This window comes from Mixophyes fleayi, chromosome 9 (assembly GCF_038048845.1).
Source record: "Mixophyes fleayi isolate aMixFle1 chromosome 9, aMixFle1.hap1, whole genome shotgun sequence".
Classification (NCBI taxonomy): Eukaryota; Metazoa; Chordata; class Amphibia; order Anura; family Limnodynastidae; genus Mixophyes; species Mixophyes fleayi.
In genome coordinates this window covers 51,288,877-51,308,449 of record NC_134410.1, presented here as the reverse complement: position 1 = coordinate 51,308,449, position 19,573 = coordinate 51,288,877, and the positions used below count along the sequence as shown (strand labels likewise).

General features: G+C 38.3%; 1 protein-coding gene across 1 annotated transcript in view; it reads left to right on the top strand.

Annotated features, from left to right (window-relative positions):
* The window catches only part of COL4A5 (collagen type IV alpha 5 chain), a 144,317-nt gene that overhangs the window by 22,532 nt on the left and 102,212 nt on the right, over positions 1-19,573 (top strand). Inside the window, exons 2-4 of the mRNA XM_075184344.1 lie at positions 9,918-9,977; positions 17,833-17,922; positions 19,482-19,526. Of these exons, the coding sequence (XP_075040445.1) occupies positions 9,918-9,977; positions 17,833-17,922; positions 19,482-19,526 (195 nt within the window). The remainder of the gene's footprint in view (positions 1-9,917; positions 9,978-17,832; positions 17,923-19,481; positions 19,527-19,573) is intronic.

Genomic DNA, 19,573 nt, shown 5'->3' with positions numbered 1-19,573 from the left:
CAGTGGGGCCCTGTGAGACCATCTACACATGACGTTTAGACTGTCAGAATTATAACTGACCATTGGTTAATAATCATGCAATTAATCCCACACAATCCTGAAATCAAAGATGTCTAGTGTATCCCTAGCCTTAAACAATCAAAATGCAATTGTTTGTATTTGGTAGAATTAAATATGAGTTTGGTTGGTGACTCCACCCCTGATTGCATATATCAGATGTCAGTGACAATAACTGGTAGGGAAGCTTGTGCTTATCATTTCCATCTAATTTGATCTGTTCTGTTTGTCCTTCCACAGATGAGACCAAATTAATCTCAGATCTAGTCAGACTGCAATGATCCTGATTGGATTGTAATGTGGTGTAGCTGGCATTACTATAAAATATATTACTGCTCATCAACTTCACTTCATGGTCTTCTAACTGTTGTGGGGTTTAAAAGTGCCAGTGTTTGTGAATAACAAATATCACATTTCCAAATTCTATTTGCTGCAGCTGTGAACTTGTCTCCCCATGGGTAATAATTAAAATGAGATGTGCATGTGATGTTTTATCAGTTTTTCATCTGAGTATTGCCATCTTTTTCTGAACATTTACCCACTTGTATAGTAGTGTAGATAAATTATTTTACATATTGTGATATGCTGTACAGAATCTAGGACAGGCCTGACCAACCTGTGGCTTTCGGTATGGTGAAACTAAATGAACCAGCATGCTTTGCAGTAGATAGTCAGCTGATACCCAGCAAGGCATGCTGGGACTTGTCGTTTCACAACACCTGGAGGACCCCAGGTTGGCTAGCCTGATCTAGGGGATCATTTATGCTGTTTAATGCAGCTCACCACAGGTTTGTGACGGTGTAGCCACAGCATACATTTTGTAGGCATATGGACATGTCTGTGTTTGTGTAAATCCACCAAGGCCCAGGACTAGTGCGGTAGTATTGCAGAAATTACAGGCTACACCTCGATTTGCCGCCATCAGTTTGCCAATTAGTATCTTCTTTTTGACGTTTCTTATTTCGTTAATTTTTACATTTTGTTTGAAGCAATAACATCTAGCAAAAACAAATCTGTCCCAACAAACATACAACACTAAAAGTTAACAGTTTTTATACATTGCCACCATAGTTCATGCAGAATGCCTATTTCACGTTACATACAACCTATAGAGAGTGGACAAAAAAATGGAAACACCAATATAATTCACTTAACAAGGTGTGGGGCCAGTATGTCCTCTATGTGAAGTTATTGAGTCTACCAACGACTGGAACTGTGCAAGACGGGGTGCAACACCATTATCCTACACCAACATCACTCAACTGACGCCTGATTGATTGTGGTAGAAAACACTGTCTCATTCCAGAATATCCCATAAATGCTGGATTGGGTTCTATTTGCTGACTGAAAAAGACCATGACGTATGGATGACATCAGTGTTATGCTCAACTAGGTTATCTGCTCCACAGAATTCCCATTGTATTATTTTAAATTAAACTGGGTGCTCTGGCCACAGGTTGAGATTTGCAGGTAATTGTTCTACAGTTTCTCACCTGTTTTTTCCAGCAGTTCAGATGAATGCACTTGTGAGATCACATTAGACGCTTATACTCATGAAGCATTAGCAAGTTGAGATGTCCTAGTTACTAAAGATCTTAGCAACACGTCCTACTCACCCCACTTTCTAAGGCATCCATATTAACCATAATTGCAGGCCATCGGGGCAGTCCAACATTTTATACAGGACTCAGACCATGCTACATTCTTACTTGTTACACATGAGCAACACATGTGTGGAAGCCCTTGCTTTCACCATGCCCGGTGTCCCTCATTTACCCAGGTGTTTCCAGTTTTTGTTCACTAGCTCTACATCAACATATACATTTATATATCTCACAACAATTCTGCCATGGCTATACCCACAGTATCTAACCACCTATCCTAGGCCATATTTGTTTGTAACTTTTTCCAACAACCTCTATGAAGGAAATAAATTTCTCCAACTTAATTACCAAATTAATAGCCTGGAACCGTTTTTGACAGTGGTAAGAGCTGGACATCTAGTAATGGTAAGTTTCCAGCTTGAAAGGGACTCTTTTATAGATGCTTATCTTATGTAAGAAGATTGTACGTTTTAGCACACATGTCTACCAGTATTGAAACCAAATATTTTGTAATAATAGTAGTATATATATATATATATATGTATATCTATATATATATATATATATATATATATATATGTATATATAAATTTTTATACATATGGGGCTAGATTTACTAAACTGCGGGTTTGAAAAAGTGGAGATGTTGCCTATAGCAACCAATCAGATTTTCGTTGTCATTTATTTAGTACATTCTACAAAATGACAGCTAGAATCTGATTGATTGCTATAGGCAAAATCTCCACTTTTTCAAACCCGCAGTTTTTGGTTTTTTTTTTTAAATCATGTTATATTTTTATGGGTTTTCCCCCAAAAAAACATAGAAAAAAAAATAAGGAACACATACACAAAAACAAACACATAACATAAGCATGACATACTGCCTATTTCATTAAGGGTATTAAGTTGTGTATATATAAAAATGTATATAACTGAAATATTTTTTAAGAAAGTCTATAAGCAGAAAAACTCCATATACCCCTTGGAATGCAAATAGGTTGACTAGCTGCACACAGACACACAGTGCAAACTCCTTCCTGGAATAAATATACTCCAATTGGAGTATATTTCACACCATGGGGTAAAAGGCAGCGCCGCTTTAAATTTAATCGCCGAAGACGCTGAACTTGCGGGTGTTGAAGAACCCGCATGTTAATACATTTACCCCCATGTTTCAGTGTGCAGCTAGTCATCCTTCTAGCAGATTTGTGGCGGTGGCTCTGTTACCTGCTTACAGCACATGTAATTTATGTGACTTAATTGCAGTTATGGGGGTGCAACTTATCAATTTTTGATTGTCAACAAGCTGGCCAGGATTTGGGTGCAGGGGGAACACAATAAATGCATTTGGTCAGAATGTGTAAATCCAGACCTGTGCATATATATTTGGCTACTAGAAACTATACATGACTGCTTCTACCCACTACAAGGTACCGTTCCTGATCATTCCACTTATTTACCTATTTTGGTTGCCTGTTTTTAAAAAAAAAAAAAAACCCTTCCTATTAAATAATTCAGCACAGGTTACTGCAATAGTAAATTAAGTGGAAAATTCGGGAGCAGAGCATTTAACACCAGATGCAAGTGGTCATATTGAATGGTCTGCAAGAACAGCATACATGTGCAAAGTCAAATTTTACAAGCCTTATATTTAAATGAGCAGAAGGAGAGTTGACTGCAACTTATCAAGCTGCAGCTTTACCACAGGCTCAGAAGAGTTGTATAGTGAATTGTATATTTAGTGGGAAACCATGCTCAGTAAAGTGTCCCCTTACTAGAAGAAGCAATATATCTAGTTCATACAGAAGGAACAATTTAAACAATGTGGCAATACTACTTCACGATCTGTGTGAGCAAGGGACTCGTGCCGTCCATGCAAATAAGTACTTTGAGTTTTGAGCCCGCAGGTAAAACTAGTCATACAAACAGATTAATACTTCAAAAAATAGAAGCGTGTATGCAAGACAACAATAATCTCCTCCTAAAACTATGTTTGTGTCTTTACATAACATACAATGCAATCAGCTGTGCTACGTGTCATTTAAAATTGGTGAGATCTCTTGGCTAAATATTGGAAGACTTTCTTTGACTCTTTTCAAATGAAAACTAGCAAAATGTAAAAAATGTTCCTGGGAGAGATACATTCTTTTGAAGCTTATGATTGACTAGTATGAGAAGCATTTCTGCCCTGAGGACACCTCTAACAGGACTTATCCGTATCCTGCGCTCATACAACTTGTCTTTACATTACACAGAGCTGGCCCCAGAAGTGTTACTGAGATGGTAATTCTAAAGCTGACTGCATTCAGTAGGTGTCCAAACTGCCCCAGTCACTGACAAGCAGCTGTGTAGAGATCACATCAGGTTCTTATAGCTGTTCAGTGGTTAGTTCTTGGGTGGACACAGTGAAATCAAAACTACTAAAGTAATAAGGGGGTAATACGTTTTTATACATTTTTTTTTACTTGGAAATGAAAGTTACTTACTACAGATTGCAAATGTCAACCTGCTTCCTATTTACATTGTTTTCTAATAAAATACATTTTCTGGTAAACTACAATTGTACCAGATGCTATTTATAGAACACTTTATTGGCACAACAAATCTTCAAGATGTTTCCCATCTTCTAGAGAGTATTTCAGGCTCTATATAAATCTGTGTAACATTTGTAATATTTGTGTTTCTGTGTAAGTTAATGCCAAGCAGATGACTCTAACAACCCATGCACTGCGGTACTGCATATGCAGTATGATGTCTAGATTTTAATATTATCATCATATATGATATATGTAGCTGTGATGTATTTTGCAGTGCTGTGCATCCAAAGAAGCTTATAGAACATCCTGCTATAACAATACAGTAGCAGACAATGGGCCCTACTCATTACACCACAAAGTCTAAACATATTTCCAAATAAAGATAATCTTCCCTTTGCATAATAAATGTCTATGTCTGTCTATAGTGTAATATGTGATTGGTCATTTCAGCCTACAGTAGGCAGTGAGCAGGGTATACCACACTTGCCTACTTTTGGCAAGTTGTATCCGGGAGATGGGCGTGTCTAGAGGGCCCACGACAAATACGCCGCTTTGTCGTGGGGGTGGGGTCAAAATGACGCGATTCACCGCGAATCGCGTCATTTAAGCACCGCAATTCTGGGATGCGGGAGACTTGCCAGCTCACCTGGGAGTCCGTAAGACGGACCCGAATTTCGGGAGTCTCCCGGACATTCCGGGAGAGTTGGCAAGTGTGGGGTATACCAAACCATGGGTTGTGGTTCTTAGTACCATGATGCTAGTGGGCAGCATACAATGTGTTTTCACTTAGTTTAATTGTTATACTAGTTATTTTGTCCCAGACAAGTCACATTCATAAAGATGGGAGGTATTTGGTGTAGAACATTAACATGTGGGGTAAATAGATATAATTTAGAGCATGATTATTTAGGATGCTCAGACAAGGACCAAAAGGGTGGAATTTGTTCCTTTTCAAATTTTACCCATGTTGCGATATTTATGAGAAATAACTATGAGTTATAGTATCGCCTAAATGCCCCCCAAACATAGTGGACCTGATTCATCCTTAGACATCAGTCACATTGCGTGCCGTATCTTGCGTGAAATTGCTCTGCGCATGCTCAGAAACGGGCTTTATGCCTGTGAACGCAGTGCATGCAATTCATCTGTAAACGCAAATGACTCTTCCTACTGCCTATGACCTGAAGGGCAGAATGGGGCAGGGAAGGGGCGTATGCACATATGCAATGTACGGTAAGGGCGTGCTGAGGTCAAGCGCACACACATGTGTCCGATTCATGTTCTGGGCATCTCTGACGTGCTTTTTAGGCCAATCACATGCACCAGCTACAGGGCAGGTTTAAGTGCCGACTGACAGTGATCACTGGTGCAGAAGTAGAATATTATCTCATTTTGGCAGTTATGGAATGTAGCCCACAGTACCACTTACCTTGGCATGTGTCAGTTATGTGTAATTTATAGACTTGCTTGTAGTTACTGTGTGTGCAATCTTTGTACCTTAGCTGATCTATTTAATTGTTAGTAACCATCTGTAATTTGTTTCGCCTATCTCCCACAAACAAGAGGTGAAGCGGAAATGACAGGCACAGATGAGATGGGGTGATCTGGAGATAACTGTAAATGAGACAACACTTGATCACTGAGCAATAGGAACACCTGCAGTATAGAACGTGTCTGTCGGTGGGAAATCACCGCACTCTGTCACTGGTTTCTATGATGTCCAAGATCACCTCCCACCACTAGATAAGCTCAGGCCCCCGGGTGCCAGGTTCCGACCTACTGCAAAACGTCTTCCAATCCATTGAACAGAAAGCACAACCATCATTCCCAAAGTGCAGTTAATATAGTGTTTATTACCATACCATACACCGCAGAGAGCAGCAATGTTTTTCAAGCTGTTTAAATGGCTCGTTATTGGGCTTATATAAACAAGGAGTTACGTGTTCTAATGTTACATGACAAGTGAATTTAAAAGTGGAAAATGTGAACAAGCTCTTAGAGTACACGGTACCTGAATGTACTTTGTTGGTGCTAGGTTCATATATCAAAAAAGAACTGTTTAGAAAGAATGAGATGAGAAGTTGTGTGTGCCAGACACCTTAGAAGCTATTTAAAGATGAAACAAAGAACATGTTAAAAGCTCACATTCATTTTAGTGCACTCTCAGTACTTAGAGGTGAATGTAGTCTAAGGGGGTATATTTACTAAACTGCGGGTTTGAAAAAGTGGAGATGTTGCCTATAACAACCAATCAGATTCTTGTTATCATTTATTTAGTACATTCTACAAAATGACAGCTAGAATCTGATTAGTTGCTATAGACAACATCTCCACTTTTTCAAACCCGCCGTTTAATGAACATACCCCTAAATGTTAAATTAATCTTATGGCTAATTAATGCATGATTAAACGCCATGCTTACTAGGCATTCAGCAACAGATATAAATGGAGATAAGGTGCACCCTCTAGTGTTTGTTTGTGCCTATTACAAGTATCTATGTGGATTGGGCACATCAGCTTTTTTTCTCCAGGACAGACTACATTCATCGTTCTACTGAAGCACATTTACTTGTAAATAGAGCAATAGGAAATAAAAAGTATGACATTCATTGATGTGATTCACTGGCTGCTTGAATGCATCACATTGTGGGGAACTCAGACATAAAGACACCAAGTGGACCAGGGTCACAGTTAACAAGAGATACAATTTAGACATTCCAGGTCAAAGTCAGTGTCATTCTGAGTCAATGATTCGCACACAAAACGATTTATACCACACAATAGTGTGAGATGCAGATTGAGCCTCCTATCAATCTCCATACCAGGCTAACAAACTACTTTCTACTTTATTTTTAAAGAATTAAGTAATGTGTACTCAGTATTTACAGATTATATTTAATGTTTAAATACAGCTTAAATGTGTACTTAGTATTTATAACACCTGCCATTCCTGGCGTCGTCATAATAATAAGAAATTATTTGTTTAGTTGAGTGTGTGTTCAAACCAGGAAGCAGTGATGTAATTCCCTTTTCCATCCCACTTCTCCCCCCAAGTGCAGGACTGGGGCAATGCTTTTTATACTACTAGAATCACTCTCTTCCCCATTATCTGCATATGGATGGTGCTGGCATTAGCCAAATACACAAAATCATAAAATAAAAGTATAGAACACTTATGTAATTATCCTTTGAATGACAGTGAACACAAAAGAACATTCCTTGAAACAATGATACCTTTAGGTTCAAGAAGCTAAAGATGCAAAGGGAAGTTCTTTGCATTGATAGTTATAGATTTAGCAATGTAAATTAAACAATGTTAAGCAATCATTTTGGCATACATATTTCTGAATGATATATCTACCAAGAAGCAAGTATTAGGCCAATTCCATTTTTAACAAACTGTTTGTAAAAATGAATATACCACCCACTTACCTGAATGGTGGGATCCGTCCTCTGTGCCATTAGAGACTTCCACAAAGAAGGACCAAATATGCAGCTCAGGACATAGTGGAGTGTTGTGTCAGGCCTGCCCATCTAATTGCATTTCAGATTTACAGCGTCCAAAAGGACTTTGACATTTAATTACAGCAGCCTGTTGTTATAATGCGGAGAAAGGCAGCACTGACTATATCAGGGGTCCCTACCAGCGGAGACGATGATTCAGGTAAAGGATGTGGTAGTTTATTTAGTAAAAAAAAAAACAGTTTATCAAAAGTGGAAAAAGCCTTTTAACCTTTATTAATGGGAATCTTGTGTATAGCACTGTTTGGATAATACTCAATTACTTTCTAAGCCTACATTTATACATAGTACTAACCCATAATAATTTGTGCTATGGTTGTATGGTTTTTATAGCTGTGCATGCTAAGCAGTTCCCTTGAATTTGTTTTGTGTTTTGTTTTCAAAAGTCTAATGAACCACATATTTGTATATGTGTGAATGCAAGAAAAAATCTTGGTATATACAAATTGTTGCACAAGGTTATTTCACATTGATATGATTAAATCTGCCCTAGTAGAGCTGTCTAAGCTTCAGTGCAAAATGTGCAATCTTTTTCTAGGATCTACTTTATTGTAGCACAAAGCCACATATAACAGGTAAACAGGCACATCTTGTATAGTACATTGCCTAATGGTTCTCTGGCCAGAGCTCCTTTCTCTGTCCTAGTGACATATTGAAGCAACTTGCAGCTATAATATTATTAATGTCTTTTTTTTTTGCAGATTTTTTTTCTTATGACCTTACTACAAAATGTAGTTTTTATCCACAGAAAACAATGGAAAGATGTTTTTTTAATTGTGTAGATTGCAGATAAGAGACTAATATCCCTCTGTGCGTGATACAGGCTTTAAGCCATGTGAAATGCCAGCGTTGCTTGTTCACCAGTGGGTAGCCTCCATCTGCTGACGCGCCTCTTCCTCTGGCTCCATTGTAACGTCTTGCTCACAGATTAGCACGGCTGCTGAGTAAGCACTGCTGCCAGCTTTGAAGATTATAGCAGTAATCAATTCTCACATGCACTAGACTGCAGCCCCTATCATGCCTCAACTATGTTTATTAGCATACAATATAAATGGGCATCCAGTAGCCCCCCTGCTTAACCCTCTGATTGCTACAAAATATTTGTTTATATGATGAGACAGATGCATAGTCATGCTTATGTTTTTGCATATTGATAGGGCAGCATTATTTAAGGTCAAATGTGTATATATTTTATTGATATAGTTATCTGCAATTAGAACAGGCAATTATTATTCCATTGCTAAGTAGTTATCAGTGTGAGATGCCTTTATGGTTTCATTCTCTGATACAGTAATATAAAGGTTACAAGGTGTCTGATAACCAGTTATGATATAGGATACCCTATATTGGAAGCGTTCTCTAGCTAATGTACTATTCCTGTGGTTTCTTACATTGAACATTCATAACATGAGCGGTGGATCTGATGTCCTCCTTGATCACAACTGTCCAGCCTACTACAACTGTATTTTTTAGTGACCTGAATTCTCTGCTTGTTACTTCGTATGTACAGTCTACACATAGAATAATTGTTTCTGTAGTTCCAAATGTTAATCCTATGAGATTATGCCCCTTATATAAACCCTTTTTCTGTTTGGGAATGACATTGAGAAATTTACATATAAGTCCTGTGATACTGACACCCAGCAGATGATAGACACTAACAATTTCTTGCTTGGAAAACAATGCTTTTTATTGTTCACATCACAAATAGCACAGCAGACTTTTGTTAGGATGACACCAGGCGACCCTTGATCTAGCTAGACACAGTTCACTTGCCTAGTCACCGGCCAACTAGCTGGCATCGGTCTTCCTGCACAGTAGCACAGTACAGGTTTAAATACACAAAACCCCTCCCTTTGCTCTAATTGCTTAATTAGACCCTGTCCTCTACCTGTGTGTGTTCAGCCTAGGAGTTCTACTGTGCAAGAACTTAACTATGTCTGCTGCCTTTTCCTGCAGACTCCTTGGATTTACACCTATCATTAAATAGGAGAGGTGTGGCAATAGGGCCTGTTTGTCACTGTTTCTATAGGTTTATATTTTCCAACAAAATGTTCTCAGCACCTTACAGCATAAATGACAAACATGTTCAATAAACAAATGAAATGGAACAGCAATTTCAAACTTCAGAATAAAATAGGAAAGTGTCTCCAGACCTAAAGAGCTTACAATCTAATGTTGTGTTCTTCTTTCACAGGCTTGTCAGGGTTGTTCATCGGGATCAAAATGTGATTGCAGTGGCGTGAAAGGAGACAAGGTAAATATTATCCAGCTAATTGAATGTACAAGGCACACTTTCATAGAATAGGCAACATTTCAAGTATGGCAGAAACAGTATCTTAGTTGCTCGATGCTAAGTTAAATTACAGAAGTTTGTGAGAAATAAAGTTGCCATGATTTTCATTGCTAATAGTTATATTTATAGCATCAAAATTGTGCACGTTAAATTTTGGTAAAGGTGCAGATACGATATAAAACATCTTAAATTCCATGATCTGATTTGTATATGTTTGCCAGTTGCAATACATTTATATTATATGCAAGTTAACCCTTGCATGATACTCATGCATTCTAGTCAAATCAAGCTACTCAAGGTGTTAAAAAGGTTCTTGTCATGCATTTGGGCCATAGCCCAGGCCTCCTCAGGGGAAGAGCGTTATTTCCCGACGTAAGCGCCCTTTTTTAACGTGGTTTTGTCCACATGTCACCACCTCATCATTTTTCTCCATCACCTCATCCTTCATCTTTATCGCCACATCTATCCAGATGTCTATCCAGACACAGGGATCTCTCTCAGCGGTCCTGAGTATCACACTCCTCTCGCTCTGTCACCCCCGGCAACCACTCCCCACTGTCACCCCCGGCAACCACCAACCACTCCCAACTGTCACTTCTCCTTCAAGAAATATATATATATTTTTTTTAAATCTTTATAAACACTTTTAACAATTAACAAATTAAATTAACAAATTAAAAACATCTTAGTATACCAAATTTCAGCCCTTTCTGAATTTTTTTTTCCACACACACTAAGAATTTAGTAGGTCAGTGTATAACTCTGCCCAGCAGGTGGCGCTGCAGCTTGGTTTTATTTTTTCCACACACACACAGACAGACTAACACACGCCACTAGACATTTATATTATAGATTATATTTCTCATTGTTATATTAAGTTTATATTACATACGTACTGATTATATGCCTAAAGTGCTCCCCTTCTGGCTTCTATGTAGTATTAAAATCATTTTAAGTTACGTATTGAATGCTGCCATATTTATGTGAAACTTCATCCTACATTTCCTAGTTACAGGATCAATTAAAAGCTTCCCCCTAAGGTAATATTTTAGACTAATTACTTATTGAATTTCATTTCTTCCAAAATGTGTGCTGTTTTTAATGGCGGGGTCTAAAAAAGTGATCTGGGACCATATGTACAAGCATCACCCTTTTTGGTTTAATTTCAACATTAAAAAATATAAAATTGTTTTTCATTGTAAATTTGTGGCTGATTCTTAAAAAAAACCTATTACTGACCAGAGTTTTTTTTTATTAATATTTAAACATTCGGATTACAAAACTTATTACATGAGATTGTATGTTTGCGGCCATGTCAGTTTGACACCAAGGTTAGATACAACTGCAGTCTTGCAGAACATTTTGTATTACCTCCTATCTTTACCTGTTTCGTGGCTAATATTGCAACAAGTTTTCATTTCTATGGAATTTTATTAGCTCTCAGCAGTATCACCCACAGCTATGTCACATTTTCACCACATGGAAGTCTTATATTAGAGCTGTCACCTAATATGTAACCAATACATAACCAATATACAAGTAATCTGCTGATGCACATCTACATTTCTATTACTATGGAGTAGGGTAGATGTGCCTGACATATTTATTATTATTATTATTTATTATTACTAGGTTATTTAGTAGCATAGATAGGTCACTGTAAGCTTCCCCAATTCATGTACCCTCTGTAAATGCCTATCGGTAGAATAAGATGTGTTCTGGGAAAATTGCTGACATCAGAAAAAGTTCAGCCCTGTTAACATACATTGCACTAGTTGCTAGTAAAATACATGTAATTAATCCCAGTGGGAGTGATGCCTTAGTCCAGGGGTAGGCAACCTGCGGCTCTCCAGGTGTTGTGAAACTACAAGTCCCAGCATGCTTTGCCAGTAGATAACCAGCAGATAGGTGGCAAGGCATGCTGGGATTTGTAGTTTCACAAACACCTGGAGAGCTGCAGGTTGCCTACCCCTGGCTCAGTCTGTCAAATGTTTTTTCGAAAACAAATGCCACTCAACAAGATTAATATTTTAAAATGTACATAGACATAACTGCATTCATCTGACATGTGCTTATTCTTACACAGTAACAAGTAAAATGGGGGATAGACTAAAATTGTATTATTTGCATGAACTGAATGGGAGCTCTTGCCATGGGGACTTTGGCAAGCTCTCATTTAGGTCACTAATATAAACAGCTTCAGCGCTAATGATCAAATCAGCTTTATAACGTTTAGTCATCACTTTCCGCAAGGTAGTAATAATTGAGAGGCTACAAGAAATCTGCAAGCATGAGCAGAAGACAGGTACAGATGTAATTGCTTCACTAACAAAGTAAGGAGCTAAATAAGGCTGCGATATTGTGAGAAGACTTCAAAGGTGGTAAAGGATTAATGTACACAATGCTTTTCACCTGGCAACATTACAAGTCAGATTGAATGAGCACCAAGTGTGCCAGCTTTGCCGCTGGTTACGTGCCAGTTTAGGTTTTGTGTGTCATGTTCTATTTTTCCTTTAAAGCAATGCCCTGTGGTTACAGAACACTAGAGACATTTAACAAACAAATAGGCAGTATGATATTTGGGCAATTATTAATAATGGCCATAATCAATCTAAGGTGTTCCTCCCAAATAATAGGCTGTTGGAAGCGTTCCTGTTTCCTAGACAGAGTGGAATCAGCTATTTTGTGGACTGAACCAATATACATGTGAATGTAGCCTATCAATTCTTTAGAGGCCAGTGACATCACAGTGCTGTCAGTGGTTCCTAGGGAAGTGATGGTTGTATTATCATGAGCTTTGGTTCAGCCCACAACATGACTGCTACCAACCACTGTGTGTAGGCAACAAGTACTGGTACACTGGAACAAAGAACCTCCCTTTAAAATGCAACATTTCTGTTTTATTGTTGATTTTTCACTCACAACTTTCAGAATGATGAATCAATTTTGGTAAATAAAGTTAATTTGCTAGTGTATGTATGAGAAAAGCTATTTAAGGCACTTCAGGCATCTATGAAAACTGGTCAAAATAAAAAGTGCAGCACAGATATTTTATTTCAATTTCTAAATTCCAATCATAATTATATCTAAAATGGGATGTGTTTGCTATTCCCAATGCCACATTTTTCCTGTCAACACTGTATCTTGAAAGGTTCTTCTTCTTTCTTCTTTCTTCTTCTTCTTCTTCTTCTTTATTCTTCCCCATATGTATATGAATACAGCCTATCAATTCACTTGGAACTCAGTGATATCACTAATTCTAGAGAACTGACAGGCTGAATTTTACTTCACATAATGCCAGCCTCTATTGGGTGGAGACAATAGGTACACTTTAATTAGCCTTTATTGTGTTTATGTGTATCTTCCTTATTTAAGCACCACAAACAAAAAACAAAGAACATGCAATTACACTGATCAGCCACAACATTAAAGCCACCTGCCTAATATTGTGTAGACCCCCCCACCCCCATGCAGCTCTGAACCGTTGAGGCATAGCATGGACTCCACAAGACCTTTACAGATGTCCTGTGATATCTGGCAGCAAGACATTGGTAGCAGTTCCTTTAAGTCTTATAGGTTGCAAGGAGGGGCCTCCATGGCTTTTAGAGCACATCTCACAGATGCTCAATTGGATTGAGATCTGCTGAATTTGGAGGCCTAGTTAACACCTTAAACTCTGTCATGTTTCCCAAACCATTCCTGAACAATTCTTGCAGTATGGCATGGCACATTATCTTTTTAAAAGAGGCCAGTGCCATCAGGGAATACCATTGCCATGAAGGGGTGTATTTGGTCTTTAACAATGTTTAGGTAGGTGGTACATGTCAATGTAACATCCAGGACCCAATGTTACCCAGGAGAACATTGCCCAGAACATCACACTACCTACGCCAGCTTGCCTTCTTCCCATAGTGCATCCTAGTGCCATTTATTCCCCAGGTAAACGATGCACACATATCCCCGGCCGTCCACATGGTTAAAGAAAATGTGATTCCTCAGACCAGGCCACCTTCTTCCATTGCTCCACGGACCAGTTTTGGTGAATCACATGCCCATTGTAAGTGTATTCAGCGGTGGACAGGGGTCTGCATGGGCTCTCTGACCGGTCTCTGGCTACGCAACCCCCTAAGCAGCAAGCTGCGATTCACTGTGTATTCTGTCATAGCCAGCATTAACTTTGCCAGCAATTTGTGCTACTGTAGCTCTTCTGTGGTATTGGAGCAGACGGGCTAGCCTTTTCTCCCCACGTGCATCCATAAGCCATGGGTGTCAATGACCCTGTCACCAGTTGCAGGGCCACCTTAACTACTTTATGGGCCCCCATAAAGACTTGACATTTTGGAGACGCTCTGACCTAGACGTCTAGCCATCACAATTTGGCCCATGACAAAGTTTCTCAGATCCTTACGCTGGCCCATTTTTCCTGTTTTCCAACAAATCAACTTCAATAACTGACTGTTCATTTGCTACCTCATATCTCCCACCTCTTGACAGGTGCCATTGTAACAAGATAATCAATGTTATTCACTTCACATGTCAGTGATTTTAATGTTGTGGCTGATCAGTGTATATTCCAACCCACACCTGTCATTGGTAGAATCCAGAAATTCATTAAGAAAAGTAAGGCATAAAAAGGAGTAATTGTTCATCGGGACAAACCATTTTACAATGCAAGGGGTGCAAATAGTTATTTTGCATGTAAGGAAAATCCTGACTGTTTTTTCATGTAGCACACACATACTTGATAGCTTTATTTTTACACTGAAATTTAAATTTAATCTAGGCCATGCCCGACCCCAGGTGGGGTGCACTATAGTGAAGAAGAGATTTCCAACAAAAGAATGCTCTAATTTATACAAGTAGGAAATCACGAGTTACTGAAAAAGTGACACAGAGGAATTCTGTCAACCCTGCTATTAACGTCACTTCAACTAGCGACAGTTACATTGGTAGTATTAAGGGGGCAATGTGAGGACCCGCTGCCTCTATAATGTTTTTACAAAGGGTTTAACATTATAGAGTCGACGGGTACTCGCATTGTCCCCTTAATACTAGCAATGTAACTGTCGCTAGTTGAAGTGACGTCACTCTGAGTGCCGACATGTTCTACCATCAGGGTTAATAGCAGGGTTGACCGAATTCCCCTGTGTCACTTTTTCAGTAAGTTACTATTTACTACTTGTATAAAATAAATAAATCGACTTTCTTTTGTCAGAGTTACTGATGTCGGAAATCTCTTATTCGCACTAATGACTACCACTGCCTACCCCAACTATATATATTTGTCCCCACATTTTAAATTTACCCCCCCCCCCCCTCCAATGCAACATGGTTTTGCCCAGGTGCAAAGCTACTCCTTTTTTATGTCCTGCTATCCTTAATGAATCAGGCCCTCTGTCTATAATACTATTGAAGTTAATAGTATATATTCATTTTTTGGTGGAGCACAAATTCCATCTAAATGAAGTTACATGTTTGGCATTGTTAGAGGAGACGATTACGCACGCTTGTTGATACCAATGAAAGCTTTGGGTGGTGCTGCCGTTCTGCTGCCTGAGCACGAATACCATGTTTAGAATCCAGTCATCCACAGGCAGGAGCCAGCATGTGCTCTACCTCCACTGTTGGTTACAACATGCTCCACCGCGCTGTGTTTTATGATCCAGCTCTCACCTCTTTGATGAGCTGTTTAGTTACGACTGTTCTTTGTGATGACATTTAAAGCAGGTCAGAAATACCACTGCACACTAAGTGTAAGCCCTACAGCGTAAGCGCTGGAATGTGTGCAAAAGAAGATAAATTGAAATGTTGAAACAATCTCAGGATTATTGTGTCATAGAAACAATCCTTGTTCTGAAATGTGTCATTTACATCTGAGGACACAGCCCAAACTCATCTGTATCTTATCGCTGACATGACAAAGGTGTGTTATCCTGATCCAGAATAGATCCTAATGTGTAAATATACGATAGATCCCTTGGCACTCCAACCACTAATTGTTCTCTTAGTCACTCGTTAAGTTGTAAAGGAATGTCATTTTTTTTCTGATGTCAAATTTAAATTGAAGGAAGAATGATGCTTGTAATCATGGGCACAGAGCATTTCCTTGGACCCTGTCTGTAAAAAAATAAAGAAATAAAAGCTCAGTGGTTTTATGAGGAAATTATATCCACTGTGTAATTAGTCTAAAATACTTCCCTGGGGAATAGTCTGTGGTATAGTTCTGGATATTTGCCCAGCCAAAGCTTTGAGTCATATGTTCCCAGAGAGCCTCTGCTTGTTACCAGTCTGTAAGCTCAGACAACGTGTATCCATCTGTCACATGTACACCTGCCATGGGGCTTTCATTCAAAACAATATTACATTTAATCTGGTAGCTCAGACACCCAATTTGTGCATCCAGACTTTCTGAAGCTCAGTGCTGCCAAGTAGTGAGCAGCAGGCTGTTGTAATAGATCTTCCACAGCTGTGGCACTACATAGCCCAGCATTGCATGATACGACCAGGTAAAAGGTGATGCAACCTATGACAACCGACTTGACATTTGCTTTATTGTTTTAATTTGTGCTATATAGTTAGAGTTGACTACTAGGGGTCACTTAACCTTTTTTTGCACTGTTGTTTTAATAAATATATGCTCCACACATCCTCACAAATTGCGCTCGTATTTGCAGTTGCGTGTGTTTTGCACCTGTGGCCCCTTATGTTTGGAGATGCATATCAGGGGCATCAAGTGCAGTACAGCAAGTTAAGCATGCACCTTTGAGTTACATCTTATTTTGAGTTACATGGATCTTGAAATAAGTTAGCTGTGAAAGGTAAGTTTTACACCTAGGTAAATAAGGTGGTAGTTTTGGGGGTATATTTACTAAACAGCGGGTTTGAAAAACTGGAGTTGTTGCCTATAGCAACCAATAAGATTCTAGCCATCATTTATTTAGTACATTCTACAAAATGACAGCTAGAATCTGGTTGCTACAGGCAACATCTGCACTTTTTCAAACCCGCAGTTTGGTAAATATACCCCCTGGAGTTGATGACAGTGATTGTTCCATATTTGCCCCAGATGGGACTGTATGCTAGTTTTTATGTTGCACGTATCCTAACTTGCTTACAACCCGAACTGCAGACATGGAAACACAGTTTACAGAGACATCTTTTTTCACAAGCAAACAGGACATCCTTATATTCATACATAAACCAGGGCCCTTGTATGTAAATTTATTAAAGCAAGACCTACTGATTTTCGGATAAACTCACATTCCATCATAATTAAACAAATAATACAATAGATATTGCTTTGAAAAATAACCGTCTTAGATATCTCTATTTTTTTTTCCAACTGTGGACTTTTTTTTGTGCTTAACAGCATTCACAAAGTGAAATCCATTGTAATCAGGTCAACATGTATTAGCTTTACTACATTCTGCTGAAGTTCTGAGAGTCCTGAAGTCAGTAACTGGAAATTAATTGTACACACTGCTTTAATAGCAGCTTCATTGTGTGAATGTTACAGGACAATTTTACCCTTTTACTAATACCAGGAATGTTGGTAGATCCTGACACCAGTGAGCACACCTAAAGCCAATCATAGAGCCTAGTCTAATTCCTCTTGATTTTCTTCAACAACTGATCTTGCTATAGAATGGACGACTGATATTCAAGATAGCTGGTTGTATACATGTGGATCCAGTGTAAGAATATGTATTTATAACATTTCAACAGTACTGATCATGGAATAATGACACAATTCTTATTGCTTTGGATTGTGCAGGAAACATTTTGGTCATTAATAACTCATCCTTGTTTCTGATAGGGTGAGAGGGGGCTTCCCGGATTAGAAGGACACATTGGTTTACCTGGATTCCCAGGACCTGAAGGACCACCTGGATCTCGGGGTTCTAAGGTAAGAAGACAAGAAGTTTTGTTACATGTAGGAGTGAGTTTGAGTCCATTTATTGTGGATCTAGTTTTATTTTTCACAGTTTGATGGTTAAAATGAGCAACAAAATTTTAGTGTAAAAAATAAAACTGAAAAGTTTAAAATGTGATTCAATTTCTATTGCTACGATTTAAACACTCCAATTGGTGTTGGCTTACTAAAATAAGAGTAATATTTTGTAGTTTAATATGGGCTGCAATAATTGTTTAATCCACTAGATGCCAGTAGAGTCATGTGAAGAAATTGATTAAGTGCTGATAAAGCCCAAGTGGATATTTTCAGAGTGAGAAGTAGCTCAATAAATGATTCAATCATTTCTTATTTCCTATAATTCATTAGGAGTATTTTAAAAATAATATGTTCAAAGAGGGGTTAGTGGCGAATGCTAGAAACAAGGATATTCACAGTCAGCGTTGAGCTCGAGTCAATCTGGGTAAAAGTTGTTATTGGAGCAGATCCACAATATATGGTGCAGCTATTAGAAGTCAGTGGTACGTACTCAGTATGGGGTGAATTCTGCAGACCTGGCTGGGTCATTCATAAGCATGGCATGATCCTATTTTACTATTGATTGATATATGTTGTTCTGTCCTACCTCAAAATATGGGACTAATAGTACACAAAGTGCTATCTGAATCTATATAACTGTAGATCAGTAAAGTAGAATGGTGGCACCTTCTTTTACTTTTATTATCAAATATATAGCAGCAGTAGCAGTGTGTTCTTGTTATCTCTGCATACATGTGCCACATCTTCCTGAAAAATGTGAGGTATAGTTAACATTGGGATGGCCATTATTAAATCATCAGGAAAATCCAGCCTATACATTGACTAGGAACTATAAGTATGACTGAGACCTTGATATTGATAGTGATATCAGTAGACCTTGATAGTGATATCAGTAGACCTTGATATTGATAGTGATATCAGTAGACCTTGATAGTGATATCAGTAGACCTTGATATTGATAGTGATATCAGTAGACCTTGATAGTGATAGTGATATCAGTAGACCTTGATATTGATAGTGATATCAGTAGACCTTGATAGTGATATCAGTAGACCTTGATAGTGATATCAGTAGTGAATGGATGGGCTGAATTCTAATCCACTTTTCATTAATCCCACAAGTTATTTCCTTCATTATGTGTAGGTGGCAGGTGTCCTTTACATTGTCTCCCCAAAACAATTTCACTGTCGATCCACTTTTGTGTTGTTTTCTCGCTTCTATGTTTTATGAAAATGTATTTTTTTTGGACCTAAATAAATAAAATTAAAACTGAGAGCAGCTTGATGCAAATATGTGACAGGTTGTCCTTAATCTACTAGATGCCAGTAGAGTGATGTTGGGTTTACATGTCCAACTAATTTATGGTTTCATTGTTAAGTTGTTTTTTGTTTTTTTTTATTAAAAATTACATTATTTGAAAGTATCATTGTTGTTGCCCTGAACCAGCAAACTGTATGTTTTATATTAAAAGTTATACATTTCCAGTAATATAGATGTACTTTCTCTTTTCTTAGGGTGATGATGGAAATACAGGACCGATTGGGCCCAAAGGAATAAGAGTATGTGAATTCACAATTATGTCACTGGCAGTAGAGATTGTGTTGTT